The sequence below is a fragment of the Elephantulus edwardii genome, unplaced genomic scaffold (genome assembly GCF_000299155.1).
Source record: "Elephantulus edwardii isolate Elephantulus edwardi_28Jun2011 unplaced genomic scaffold, EleEdw1.0 scaffold00005, whole genome shotgun sequence".
Lineage (NCBI taxonomy): Eukaryota > Metazoa > Chordata > Mammalia > Macroscelidea > Macroscelididae > Elephantulus > Elephantulus edwardii.
In genome coordinates this window covers 30,283,604-30,298,939 of record NW_006399755.1, presented here as the reverse complement: position 1 = coordinate 30,298,939, position 15,336 = coordinate 30,283,604, and the positions used below count along the sequence as shown (strand labels likewise).

Here is a 15,336-nt window from a genome sequence, read left to right as displayed (position 1 = left end):
GCAACTGCTTGTATTTTCCAAATAATTGCCTTTCCATTTATGTGGGCTCTTTGCATTCTGCAAGCTGGCCTTTCACGATTTTAATACCATGTACATTCTTAAATTAGGACAAACTAGATTTTGCTTTCAAAATATAGTCAGTTTTTTCAGCATGGAGGTACTTTATGGTTCTGTGATTGTTGTAGTTGTTACTATGTGCCGTCAAGTCAACTATGAGTTGTAGTGACCCTACGAGAAACGGCGCCGACCTTTGCCATATCCTATGCCATTCTCACCTTCTCCAACGCACTTGGGCTCATTATCACTCCGTCCTCTCTTACCTTTCCAAGCATGATGTCCTCTCCAATGACTGCACACACTATACAACATGCCCAAAGTATGTGAGATGGAGTTTCACCATCCTTGCCTTCAAGGAGCACCCTGGTTTCACCTTCTCCAGAACAAACCTGTTTGTTTTCTTGGCAGTAAATGAAATAGTCAATATTTTTCTCTAAAACCACAACTCAAAGGCATCAATTCTTCTTCTGTCATTCTTAGTCATAGTCCAACTTTCAGATGCATAGCAAGTAATTGAAAAGATTATGACTTGAATCAGGCACAACTTAATCTATAAGCTGATATCCTTGCTTTTTGGTACTCTGTGGTTTAGTTTTCTGGTTGTTGTTGTTGTTGATTGCCATCGAGTTGGGCACAGCTCACAGCGACCCTATGTACAAAAGGCCTAAAGTCTTTCTATAACTATTGTCATTTATCAAAGTTCATAGCGTTTCCAGAGGCATGTTGTTTTAGCATGGACTAAATGTCTTAGATTAGCAAGGATGGTGAAATTTCATCTCACTTGGGGCATATTCTCTGGAGGAAACAGTCCTCTTGGGGAGAGAGATTGTGTTTGGATAAGTAGAGGGTCAGAGAGAAAGAGGAAGACCCTCAATAAGAGAAATGAACACGGTGACTGTGACCATGGACTTGAGCTTGACAGGCATTGTGAGAATGGGGCAGGATGAAGCAGGGTTCAGGTCTGCTGTTGTCAGGGTCGCTGGAAGTCACAGCAAACTTATCTTTCTAATTCTTCTTTTACTGTGTGTCCTTCCTTTTCCCTACCATATTCTTCATCCCCCTCTATTTTGGTACAGATGAGAGCAGCAAGAGTAGAAGGTTAATGCTTAATTTTCCCTGTGGAATGAAGTAATGGTTAACCACTGCCTTAAATAGATTCTAATTTCTCTTTAAAAGTGCAGTTCACACACTTCTTTATATACCTATTGCTGCACTAGCCCCACACCTACTCATCTAGAATCAATGATCTAAATAATGTATAAAGTGCTCTTGTAAAGCACTCAATATGATACACCATGTGACAGCATGCAGGCCACCCACCATTATTTCTTACGATCAGTGAAATATTTTGTGATGGGGAACCAAATGGAAACTGAACTTAGAAAAGATCACTTTGATTTCAGCGGGCATCTTAATACTAGAATTCAGTAGAAATTGTTTTTTTCAAAGTTAATGTTTAATGACAACACATTTCATTAAAAATGTAACTGGTACAGGTTTTTTACAAAAGGTACTCAGAGGCTTAGAAAGTTCACCTTCAATCTACAGAGGTAACTTGTCTTTGCGTTGGGTGGGTGGTCTTGTGTGCCATCAATTGGAATAAAAGGAACTCATCAGTCTCACACTATTTCCTAAACATTGTGTTCCTGTGTGTTCTATGGCCTTACTTTACCAATAATGAGAATGCATTCATTAGCCTAACGTAACAGTAAATAATCACGCAAAGAGAAAATAGCATGACTGCAATTTTCCTGCATTAACAAGATTTGTTTCATTTCACCCACACCACACTAAGCAGTAGGTGTGGCTGATAGCAATTATCAGTGATTTGTAGAAGACATGCCTGGAGTTTAGCTTAAATGATTGATGACATTACACATAAACGGTAAATTGGAGTCTACAATAGAACTGGAGTTTATCATTTTACAAAACCCCTACTTAACTACTGTTAGTGCAGATATTTATCATTCTTTTTGCTGTGGCAAGAAGCTGTGCTGCCATCCCAAAGGCACACAGTTCGAGGCCACCAGCCACTCTGTGGGAGAAGGATGGGCAGTCTTCTTCCGTGCAATTAACTGCCTCTGAAAACCCACTGGAGAGTCAGCTATGGGTCAGTTCTGATTAAACAGTACGTACCACCACCAACAATATGCTGTGTGGATAATTTAAATGAAAATGTAGTCCATCAAGATATGTGGGGTGGGGAGAATAGCTTGAAAATTATACTCTTAAGCATTTCCATAGTTCTTAGAGTTATTTTTTTCAATAGCTCAAAAATCACCTTCTTAAGGAAGGCTTCATTTCTCCCTTCTCTGTAACCATCTGTAGTATTTAGAATTCTAGGATTGACTAAGACGTAGGCTTCATTGTACAAGTGAAGGAGCAGGGCTTCAGAAATGGGCTTGGTGTGCTTGGAGCACACCTGGACACACTTGAACAAATAGCAAAAGGACCATCTCAGAATAATATGTCTGCTCTGTCATCCACCTATCTGTGACTGTGGCCCATCCTTTCCTCTTTGCCATTTCCCCTAGCTCTGGCCCTGAGCATTTGGTTACCCAATGACTCTCTTCCTCTGATTGCTGGGCTGCTTTGCTCCTGAGTGTCTCCCTTAGATCTAATTCATTAACTAATATCAGGATATGACTTCCCTTGGATCATTGAGGTGCTGTAGATCATCCTAAGGATAAATTGGGAGGCAGCATGACATGGGGACTAAGGATGGATGGACAGATTTTATGAATTCAAACATTGGTTCTTCCACCACCTGTGGTAACCCTGGCCAATTTACTTAACCTCCCTATGCCTTCATTTCCACGTCTGTAAAATGGTTGTAATAGCAGTATCTCTTTCAGAGAGTTAGCATAAGATTAAATACGTATTTTTATAAAGAGCTAACATCTAAGCGCTACATAAATTAAAAACCCAGTAAATTGGCTGTGTTGTCTATTTAACAGGAAAGGAAACAGTCTCAGGGGTAATATAACTTCCCAACTTCACTTAACTCACAAAATGCAGAGCTTTGGCTTCTCTGTCACCTCTCGTTCAAGCCCCTTGTGCTTGCTGTTTAAAATGCAGTCCTAGCTATTTGCTTAGCCCCAGATTCAAATGAAAGAATTTTAGTGGCTCTTTGGTGGTATTAGAAATACACATCTCTTATCTCCAGTGTCATAAAGCAGTTGTGATGTTAACAATTAAGAATGAACATGTCAACTCTACTAAGCAAGTGGAATCTATAATAGCTACTATTTATTGCCCTTTCATCTCAATTAAATGAGCTAGTGAAGCTCCACTCCCTCTATAGTGTTGATTTCCTCATAAAGTTCAGAGCAATGTAAAATTGCACTATCATGTGTCCTAACTTTCTGGCCTTATTTGGGATGGGAGTGAGGGCCATGGGATATCATCTACAGCTCTGGTGACGTAGTGCATTCTGTATTGCACTGCTTACTGAAAGTTTGGTAGCTCATATCCACCAGCAGTTCCACTGGAGAAGTTTGAGTGGCCTCCTATAAAGATTTACAGCCTGGGCAAACCAATAGAGGGTTGCTATGAGTTGGACTCCATTGTTATGAATGTTGACACAGTAACTATATCAATGGGTTCAAGCTTGGCAGAGGTTGTGAGAATGGAGCAGGATAGGGCAAGGGTCTACTCTTATTGTTCATAGGATCACTGTGAGTCATGGTGTACTCAGCAGCACTTAACAACAACAACAACATGAGTTGGACTCAGCTTGACAGCAGCAGCTTTGGTTTGGGTTTGGAGTACTACAAGTGGACAGCGCCGGTGTGGGGAATGACTGGTGATTTCTGGAGTTGTTCACTGGATTGCAGAGCATGGATAGACATATGTTGCCTCTGCTGTCAGCAGCTCTTCAGCGATGCCCATTATTGCAGGTTAACGGGGTTGATCTAAGGAATGCCAGCCACGAGGAGGCCATCACAGCCCTGCGGCAGACTCCCCAGAAGGTGCAGCTGGTGGTGTTCAGAGACGAGGCGCACTACAGGGATGAGGAGAACTTGGACATTTTTCCTGTGGATCTGCAGAAGAAAGCTGGCCGAGGACTGGGCCTGAGCATCGTTGGGAAACGGTAAAACAATACAAGTCGGATTAGCTTTTTGTTCAGAATTCGAGGCACTTATGTTGTTAAACACTGATAGAGTCTAACATACACTTAATGATAATGATTTCTAAAATTCTTATACTTATTAATGTTTGAACAAAATAGATCATATTCCTGAGCAAATACTTAGTCTCTTTCCCTACCCTCAAATAGTGTCACATCAAGATGGAACCCCAAGCCCAATCTACTCTGAATGTTCAGACTCTTATTCCTATTAGAATAGGATCAGAGTCACAAAGGACTTTTCAACATGGAACCACCTAGATCTGAAGCTTGCTACTAGGCATTAATTAAGGTCCCCATGCCCAGGAAGGGAGCTCTGATGGCTTAGTGGTAAGGAATTGTGCTGGCAACACAAAGGGACTCAGTTTGAATCCACCAGAAGCTCCAGGGGAGAAGGATGGACAGTCTCCCCTTCTGTGTGATTTACTGCCTCTGAAAACCCACGAGGACATCATCTATGAGTTGGTTCTGACTCGATGGTACACAACAACCATCTCCCCAAGAAATGTCTAATCCCAAGAAAAGATGTGGATCTCTTGGTACAACGTTGAGTTTGCTCTGCTGTAGAACACAGAGCATTCATTTCATATTGTGTTAAAACTAGTTGAGTGGACAGAATTGAGACTCCAGCATAAATTCTTCCTGATATATCAGTACTTCTCTATTTAAAACAGAAACAACCAATGATGTCCCTCAAAAATGAACAGTTTGCACTATAAATGAGCATAGTTTCTAGGAGGCTGCTGTGTTGATGTAACTGTGCGTCATTCACCATGTGATGTGAATTACAGTAATTGTTCCAGGATACTGTTAGTAAGTTCTCTCTTGCAGTTTACTGGGGAGATAAGTAATATCCTGAAGCTGTGGTTCTAGCTCCCACAGTTTGCTGGCTGTTAGACATGTATTGTATATGAATTCCAACAAGGCTGCAAAATTTCCAGGTGATTCCCTAATATTACCTTAAGTTATACTATCTTCTTAGGAAGCATTCAAATTGGTCTGATATGTACGATCTCAGGTGTCCTTTCAGATCTCTAGCCTAATGGGTTTTTTTTCTGACCTTCTGTTTTTATTGAAATAAAAATCTTAACAACCATTATTGAGCACTAGTTTTGTGCCAAGAATTGTACGCTCATTATTATTATCTTGTGTTTTTGCTTTAACACCATAAAATCATCACTCTGAAAACTGTATTAGAAAGCAAATAAAGAAGACACTCAAAATTGCAAACAAAGTCAGCCCACATTCTGGGTGCCCAGCAACTGACAGAGCCTGTCTTGAAGTTTGCTTTCTAGTGGTGTCACATGCACATGCCTGGAGAGATTCCGTTTTAGAGTAATGCTTTTGTGCTTTCTTGTCTCTCAGTGAATCGTTGACTTAACCTTCATAAGGCCCCAGTGTTTCAGTGTTTGTTTTTAAGGACACTTAACATTCCTTAGCACAGAAAGTTCCTTTGTGATGGATCAGATGCATAGCTCTCAAAATCCACTAGGACCACTTGAGGTACGGTGTTCATGCACATTGTTTGTAATCTCTAAAGAATGGAGATAAAATATACTCCCCTGATGAAACTCTACCATAGATTATTATGTAGCCATAAAAAAAAAAACCCAATACAACACTGAGGACTTTCCAGGTACTGATGTGCAGAAATCACCAAGGTATGTTAAAAAGGATAAAAGGTGAACTGAAAGAAAACAAAACTGGAGGAGAAAATATTTATGTGTATTCATTCATTCACATGTACATATGTACTTACACACATCAGTTTGATTATATATACCCAGAATGTCTCTTGGAGATACCCAATATATGAGTAACATTAACCTACGAGTAAGAGAAAGAGAGAGAGAGAGAACACTTTTACAGAATGGGGAACTAAAATGAGATGAAAAATTTTTAAGGTACATACTTGTTAACCTCTCCAATTTATCTTGAATAATGCTATAGATAACTATTCATCAAATGTTGTTGTTGTTGTTTACCATCGAGTTGGAACTGACCTGTAGCTGACCCTTCCCACAGGTTTTCAGAGGCAGTTAGTTGCACGGGAGGAGATTGCTCATCTTTCTCCTGCCTGTGGGTCATCTGGTGGTCTCGAACCACGTGTTTTTGAGACTGCAGCGCAATTTCTTGCCACTAGGCTACTAAAACTCTAAAAATACTGAAAGAGGAAGTGGAAAGAAGAAAAAGAATAGTGACCAGATGCTAGTTGCTGCTGTCGTGCGGTGCTGTCAGTTGATTCTCACTCAGAACGGCCCTGAACACAACAGAATGAAAGAGTACTCAGCCTGTGCCAACCTTGCAGTCATTGTTATGTTCAAGCCTATTATTGCAACTACTGTGAATCCAGCTTGTTGAGGACTTTCCTCTTTTCACTGCCTCTCTACTTTACCAAGAATGATACTCTTCTCCAGAAACAGGTCCCTCCTAATACCATAACCAAAGTCTCATCACCCTCCCTTTTAAGGACCATTCTAGCTGTACATTTTCAAGGCAGGTTTGTTCATTCCTCCATGTTTCTATGGATAGTCAAGTATTCTCTGACAACACTGTCATTCGAAAGCATCCTTTTTCTTTCATTCGTCCCTATTTATTGTTCACTTTTCACATGCACACGAGGAAAGAGAAAATGTCAAATCTTGGGTCAGGCACAACTTAGTCCACAAAAATTCTATCTTTTTATCACTCTAGAGCGATCTTCTGCAGTAGATTTGCCTCATATCATACACTGTTTGATTTTTTGAATGCTCTGTGTTTTCAAGGGCATTGATTATGGATTCAAATAAGAGAATCTTTGACAGTTTAAATGGTTTCTCCCTTTATCATGACATTGTTTATTCATCCAGTTGTGCAGATATTTGTTTTCTCTGTGTTGAGATGTAATTCATATTGAAGTCTGTAATTTTTTTATCTTTATCAGTAAGAGCTACAAGTCCTCTTCATTTGCAGCAAGCAGGATTGTCTCATCTGTGTATTATAGGTTGGTAGTGAGTTTGCCTCCAGTCTTGATGCCATGTTCTTCTTTATACAGTCCAGTTTCTCAAATTAGCTGTTTAGCGTACAGATTGAGTCAGGAAGGGAACATTACAACTTTGCTGCATACATTTGTTGCTTTTAAACCAGGCAGCATCCCATTCTTCTGTTAGAATGACTGCCTTTTTGTCTATGTACAGGTATTGCAGAAGCACAATTAAGTGATTTGAATTTCCTGGCTTTTGCTATGTTTTTCATGATTTGTTTTGAGCCACACAGTCAAATGCCTTCATATAGTCAGTAAAACACAGGTAAAATAAAGCAAATCTTTCGAGTATTCTCTTCTCTCGGGCAAGATCCATCCAATGAGAGCATTCTGCATTATTTTCTGAATTGCACTTAATGATCTAGCAGTTCCCTGTCATTGTACTGCTACAACAGTTTTTTTCGTTAGCTTCAACCAAACTTGACTTGTGTGTCATATTAATGATATTATTTGATAATTTCCATGTTGTGCTCTGTTACTTTTATTTGGAATGGGCACATCTTTTGAGGTCTCGTACATCCTTCAGTATTTTATTGATAGAATTCATCACTGTTGCAACTTAAGGCAACTTAAGAACTTCTGTTCTTTCAACTTGAGAAATGCTCTTTAGCTGAAATGTGCCCCCCATTGGTAACTGCTGGCATTTGGAATACTAGTGGAAGAGTCTCCAGCATTGCAGCAACAAACAAGTCACCACAGCATTACAAAATGTGGAATGAGTAGTAGTAATTGTACTAATCTTCTCTAGGGAAATAGCCTGTCATTTTTAAGAATACTTAATTCTGCCTTTTAAAGTGAATTTTTATTCCACTTTACTAAAATTATCATTTTGTAGAAATTATGCCCTTGAGCCAATAAAAATGAATATTCCAATAGACAGCATAAATAGGCATAAACAATTTAATGGTTGAATGAATGGAAGTTTATCATTTAGCAAGTTGGTAAATACTAATGGCTAATATGGCCTTATAGGGTCTTTCCTTCCAAGTCTTAAGATTTAGGATGTCTGTATAGGATGTCACGTAGCTCTGGTGGCCTAGTGGTAAGGAATTGTGCTGACAACCCAAAGGCTTGCAGTTCAAGTACACCAGCAGTTCCGAGAGAAAAAGATGGGTAATCTCCTGTGTGACATACAGCCTCTGAAAACCTGCTGGAGAGTCGTGCTCTGACTTGGTTCTGACTCGATGGTATATAGCAATTTAACTAAATAGAATGTCAGAAATCTCAGATTTAATAAAGACATCTAATAAAGAAATATTATTTCTTTTTCACTAGTGAACTTTGGTGGTGTAATCTATAGGGTGTTACATTGTTAACCCAATGGTAGCACCTCTCTCAGTTCGAATCCACAAACCACTCCTTGGGAGAATGATAGTCTCCTCTCATGTAATTTACAGCCTCAGACAATCTGCTGGAGGGTCGGCTATGAATTGGTTCTGACTCAACAGCAGTGAGACAGAGAGAGATACAGAATGTTGGTGCTCCCAGATTTAATAAAGGCATATTAGGTTGTACCTCACGGCTTTTTGGTATTAACAGAAGTGGAAGTGGCGTCTTTATTTCTGACATCGTCAAAGGTGGAGCTGCAGACCTTGATGGAAGATTGATTCAGGGTGATCAGATATTATCTGTGAATGGAGAGGACATGAGAAGTGCCTCACAGGAGACAGTGGCCACTGTCCTAAAGGTGAGTCCAGTCTCTTGACTTTTCTGGCTCAGTGGCATCACTAATCCAGTGGGAACTGTTCTAATCCAGGCTGGTTAGAAAATTAATTTGATTTTATGCTGACTCATGTTTTCACAGAAGCCTAATATCTGATCATTTTATTTTTTATTTTTTGATAAAAAGTGATTTATTTTCTAAAAGTATAAAAACACATACAAAACAGGACTCACGCTAAACTAGAATTAAGAGGAGGTGATGGTGAGAAGGCACCGGTGCCGCAGTCACTGCCCGACGCTGGCCGAGGGCACCGCTGAACCACGCAGGGATCGGTGTAAACTTTATTGAAGGCATACTCATAAGGGCTTGCGCTTCTCCAGGTTTAGAAAATACACTCCCGGGGCCTCTGAAGAAAATAATTTACATATCTGATCATTTTAAGTATTCAGAAAACACTTTGAATGAAAACTTGGTTATGCTAAATCGCAATATTGCAGGTAAACTGGCTTTGGGATTGCTAAACTGGCTTTTCTCCCATCCAGGTACTAACCAGGCCCGACCCTGCTTAGCTTTCGAGATCAGATGAGATCGGGCGCATTCAGGGTGGTATGGCCGTAGACTAAACTGGCTTCTCTTACTTGTGGGAATTTTTAAACTCCACAATGGTCCTCCAAATGCATTTGATGGTAGATCAGATGCATTCTTCTAAAGCCACAGGATTCACACTCTTCAAGGCTTTCAGAGAGCAAATTAGTGAGAAGTCGTCCAACCCAACTTTTATCATGCAAAGGATTGTGAAAGATTTTCTAAAGCAGTTTCTCATTTTACAGATGAAATGGCATAACTCTGCAGAAGTCATTTTCCTACCATCTCAGCTGCATCTTGCTGAGGTTCAAAATTCACTGCCAAATGTCTCCACTACTTGAACCTGACTTCCCAGGCATACAACTGGTTTACAAAAACTCTTGTCCCTTTCCATTCAACTATGAAACAAGGTGCCATGACAACCCAAGGTGCATCCAAGTAGAACTGCTCCAGAGAGTACTCAGTGGCTGTATTTTAGAGTACATCTCCAGACTCTTCTGCAGCACCTCTGGGGGCTCAAACCTCCAACCTGTTGATTAGCAGCTGAGAACATTAAGCATGTGTGTTTTATTGTATGTTTCACAAATGGCTTTTGCAATGACTGGCCTCATTTACTTGAAAATCCTGATAATCAACTTTCAGTTATTCCTAAAGAGATTTGAGATTTTAAGTTATCGATGTTTGATTTTTCTTTCCTTATCTTTTTCACCACTTTTTCTTACCTATTTCCGTGTTCATGAATACTTTTACCAAAAGGAGGCAGAGGAGAAGAGAGAACTTGAAACGCGGTACTTCTGAGTCCATGCCATCAGCAGGTTAAGAAGCCATGAGATAAATATGTCTGTTTAAATTTTGGTTACTTTGCTTGATTTTGTTACTGAACGACCTTTTCCTCTGTTGCCTTCATCACCCACTCACCATTCCTGGCTGCAGACATGAGTGGAGACTGTGCTGTGATGTTTTAGAACATAACAGTTCCTGTTTTTAATTTCTGTTCTTATCTTTTCAAGTGTGCTCAGGGCCTCGTACAGTTAGAGATTGGTAGACTCCAAGCTGGTTCCTGGCCCTCCTCCAGGAAGACATCACACACGAGCCAGGTTAGTGATGACTGGCAGACTTGCTTACCCTTCTGAGGAGAAAGTATGCTATTTCATAAGCGATTAATTGGAAATAATATCTAATATGTAGTCTATTCACAACATCATTTTCAGTGTATTTTAGTATGTCTGAAACAGCTTCAAATCCATTCATTTCACTTTACACTCTTACTGAGAATTTGCATTTTAATCCCAGGTATACTCAATGTAAATCTACATTTTAACAGAATCCCAAAGTTGTTCGTATAGATTAACCAGTTCATTTTTGTGTATACATATTTCAGTCAACCTTATTCCTTTGAGTGGGAACCAAATTATAGGTGACACTCTAAGGGGTTTTCAGAGGCTGTAATATGGATTGCCAACCTTTCTCCCAGACTGTGGATTTGAACTGCCTGCCTATGGGTTAGCAGCACAATTACCTCTAGGTTATACTCCAGAGCTCCCTAGAGATTCTTACCTATACATAAAATCCCTACGCATACATAAGAATCTTGTTAAAATATAGATTCTGATTTAGTATCTGAGGTGAGGGGGCGGGGAAAAAATTAAGTTTCAGCAGGGGGTTAAACCAAAATGAACCAGTTTGAAGCCCCAATTTGACATGAAATTGAAAGGTAGGATGGAAATTCATTAATCTCCAGATTCTTCTCCCCTTTATGACCTACAAGTGTTTCCTGAGAACCACTTTTCTCGCCCACTATTAGTTCTAGATTGCCTACGAATGCATGTCCACAGCTGTGTTTATTTAGAAAGAAGGAAGGAATGAAAGACGCAACATCTGGTGGCAATTTGACCCTCATTAGCACAATATTGTTCTATTCATTCAATTAAATATTGCTATAAAGTTAACTTGTGAATAGCCACTCACACATGTTGAGGGCAATTACTGGTGTATTCCTAGGAGAGGAGGAATGTGGGGGTTTCTCTCTTGATAGGTGATGTTTTGTGGGCTTTGTTTATTTGCAAGGTGATATAATTGCCACTATTTTTTTCCATAACAAAGTTATTCCAGTGCTTCGTTTGGGGGGTTGTTTTTGTTGGGGCTTTTTTGAGTGTTTTTCTTTTCAATTAGCAGCTGAGAAAAATTAAGATAGTAGCTCCATCTTTGTCTCGCCTCATTTGACTCGCGATGAAACTAGAGAAACTTCCATATACCACCCAATCCTTCCAGGGTTAGGGATGGAACTTTGTTTTTAAAAAAATAAACAACTTTTGGTTCCTTCCCTAGGCTTTGATAGTCTCAAAGCCTCTCCAAGACCTTTGTTCAGAAGCGAGTGTTAGTTTTATGGTTAGTCCATGGATGCTTCAGGAATATTATCGGCTGTCTACTTCGCTCCGTTGATATTAAAAAATAGGTGAAAAAAATACTTCTTTTCAGTTAGGTTCACAGACTACCTGACTAGTCTTAGGGAAGTCTCAAAGCTGTCAACTGTGATGAAGAACATGTTACATTTTTCATTTTTCCCACCCTCATTTCTGGCTTCTATAATAGTATCAAGTAGCATGCATACGAAGATTGCTGCAGTGATATTGCAGGAGAGAGTGTTTGGGGATGGATCAGACCAACAGTGGGAACCAGCGATGCAAAGCAGTTACCTTAGCTAGGTGAGTCCTTAATGGAAGAATCATATTTGATGCACACAGGAGATTAGAATATAAAATAGAATAATACTGAAGACAGAATTTATTCTTCCTAGCTGAGTTTGAGGAGACTACAGAGACATCCGATTAGGGCTCACATCAAAGGATTTTTGACAGGTGAAAAAGGAATAAGGCATTACAGGTAGAGGGAATAGTCTATGCAAAGCCACAGTGATAAAAGATGTTCTTCTAAGAAAAGTTTGGATTGATAGGTGATGTGGTGAGTAGACCTTGCTTTCTGCTCTTCTTGAAAAGTATATATAATGAAACTTTACACAAGGTTAAATACAAAGCTAAAAAATTTAGAAGCTGCATAATTAGACACCAAATAAGCTAATGTTGTGTGTTAGGTGTGAGGATGGCACAGGATAGAATAAGGTTCAGATCTTTTGTTCATAGGGTCGCTATTAGTCATATTCGATTCAGTGGTACTTAACAATAACAGCAACCATTTATTTGCTGTATGAATAAAAGCTGTCATGTTTTGTCAAATACTGGTCGCTTAACTCTCTTGCTCAGACCTTTTTTATCTCACTTAATGATAATTAAACTCAGTTTTAAAATGATAATAATTTAATGTCTTCTTGTCTTTACAGTAATGACCAGGATATGACAGTGTGTACTGAGAGTTGGCTAATGTAAAGGCTTATAGTCAGTTTTGAAAAGGAAGCATTTTCTATCACCATTAGTTGAAGACCAGATCTTGATCCATATGGAGAAAAAGGAAATCCTGCCCTGCGATGTTCAGTTCCAGATCTATTGAGAGCAGTCAGGACCACCTGAGGGCACAGATTTCTTCCTGGAAATTAGAAGATAATTCTAACCTTTAAAGCACTGAGGAGAATTACAACCAAAAGGATTGTCCTATAGAAATTGAGTTTAGTAAAAGAAAACTTCTGGTTTTAGGAGCACACCCACCCTCCCCAACCCATTTTCTTTCCAGGTTGCTTTTCTAGTTAGCCAAGAAAGAATTTTTCTACTCTGTAGAGAAAATTTTGTATTGCGGGGAGGAAAAACACTAGAAAATGCTTTTTATTCAGTGATAACAAAGCCAGGCAAAGTACATATTTATAAAGAGCATGGCAAACATATTTATTTCCTGATAGTTTCAGGAAAAGTTATCGTTTATGCTGTGCTTTTCTGGTTCTGGTCCCACAAATGACTTAATCATGTTAGGAAGATACTCCTTCTTGCATGAGTATCCATTATGAAAGGTGACGTCTGCAGCTAACTTTTAAATGCTTTTTTTGAAAGAGGATACACTGAGAGAGGGAAGGATAAATGGAGGAGGGTGCTGTTGCTAGGTGATGTTCAGTTGATGATGACTCATAACTACACTAAGAACAATAGCTTTCTATCCTGCACCATCCTCGTTGTGTCCACAAGCCCAAGGCTACAGTCACTGTGTCAGTCCAGCTTGTTGAGCATCCCCCCCTCTTTCTCTGACTCTCTACATTTTGCAGCATGATATCTTTTCCCAACAACTGGCCCCTCCTGGAAACGTGTTCAAAATATATGAGACAAAGTTTCACCATCTCTGCCTCTAAGGAGCATCATGGTTGCGTTTCTTCCAAGACAGATTCGTTTGACTTTTTTGGCCATTCAGTAATCTTTTCCCAATATTACAATTCAAAGGAAATCACTTCCTCAAGCATTCTTTCAGATGTCATTCTTTCTGCCAGCTTTCAGATGCATTGGAAGCAGTTGACACCATCCCATAGATCGGGTGCACTTTTATCTGTAAATTGATATTGTTTCCGTTAGCACTTTGGAGAGGACCTTGACAGCAATTTTACACCAGTGCAGCGTGTCTTTTAATTTCTTGACATCTTTCTTCCATGGGTATTGATTGTGGATCCAACTAAAATGAAATCTTTAATAACTTCAGTCTTTTCACCATCTATCATGAGGTTACCTATTGGTCCAGTAGTGAGGATTTTTGTTTTCTTGATGTTAAGACGTAATCCATGCTAAAGTTTGTACTCTTTGTTCTTCAGTAAGGGCTTCAAGTCTTCACTTTCAACAAGCAAGCTTCTTTAGTCATCTGCAAGTACAGGTCTTCCTTCAGTCTTGATGTCTGTCGCATTCTTATTCATATAGCCCAACTTCTTGAATGATTTGCTTAACATAAAGATTGAATAGGTACTGAGAAATGTTGCACTCTTGACTCATACTCTTCCTGATCTTAAACCCACAATATTATCTTGTTCTGTTTGGACAATAGCCTCTTAGTCTGTGTCCAAGTTTCTCACGAGCACAATTAGTATTCTGAGAGTCTTATTCTTCTCAGTGTTGCTAATACTTTGTTATGATCCACATAGCCATGACTTTGCATACTCAACAAATCACAAGTAAACATTTTTCTGGTATTCGGTATTCTCTGCTTTTAGCCAGCATTAATCTGTCATCAGTCAATAGTGATAACCCTGGTGCCATATCCTCTTCTGAATCCAACTTGAATTTCTGGCAATCACCTGTCCATGTATTGTTCTGTTGTTGTTGTTGTTGTTCTAGACATTTTTAAAAAATCTTCAGCAAGATTTTACTTGTGTGTGGTATTAATGATATTGTTTGTTAATATCCAGTCTTTTGGATCACCTTTTTGGGGAAGAGGAACAAATATTCATTTCTTCTAGTCAGTTGGCCAGGAAGCTGTCCTCAGAATTTCTTGACATAAACTAATGAACACATCAGGGCTGCGTCTGTTTGTTGAAACTTCACAATTGGTATTATGTCAATTCCTGGAGCCTGTTTTGTGCCAGTACCTTAGTGCAGCTTGGACTTCCTCCTTCATTACCAATGGCTCTCTATCACATGCTGTTTCCTACTATGTTTCTGTGTCAACCAATTCTGTTTGGTGCAATGACTCTTTGTATTCTTGCATCTTTTTTTTGGCATCTTTTTTTTAAGTGCTTTTTGCATATTTTATTGTTTTGTCTATGGAATCCTTCAGTGTTGCAACTTGATACTTGAATTTATTTTTTAAATTCTTTCAGTTGAGAAAGGCCAAGAGTGTTCCTCTCTTTTGGTTTGTTAACTCTAGCTATTTGTACATTTCCTAATAATACTTTGTCTCGTCTAGCCGCCTACAGCAGTCAGGAAATCAAAAGACGAATTGCATTGGGAAAATCTGCTGTCA

At 39.3% G+C, this 15,336-nt stretch overlaps 1 protein-coding gene across 1 annotated transcript in view; it reads left to right on the top strand.

The window, feature by feature from the left end:
- INADL (InaD-like (Drosophila)) overlaps positions 1 to 15,336 on the top strand; it is a 462,714-nt gene that overhangs the window by 414,722 nt on the left and 32,656 nt on the right. Inside the window, exons 35-37 of the mRNA XM_006879774.1 lie at positions 3,957 to 4,150; positions 8,748 to 8,895; positions 10,467 to 10,553. Coding sequence (XP_006879836.1) covers positions 3,957 to 4,150; positions 8,748 to 8,895; positions 10,467 to 10,553 — 429 coding nt within the window. The remainder of the gene's footprint in view (positions 1 to 3,956; positions 4,151 to 8,747; positions 8,896 to 10,466; positions 10,554 to 15,336) is intronic.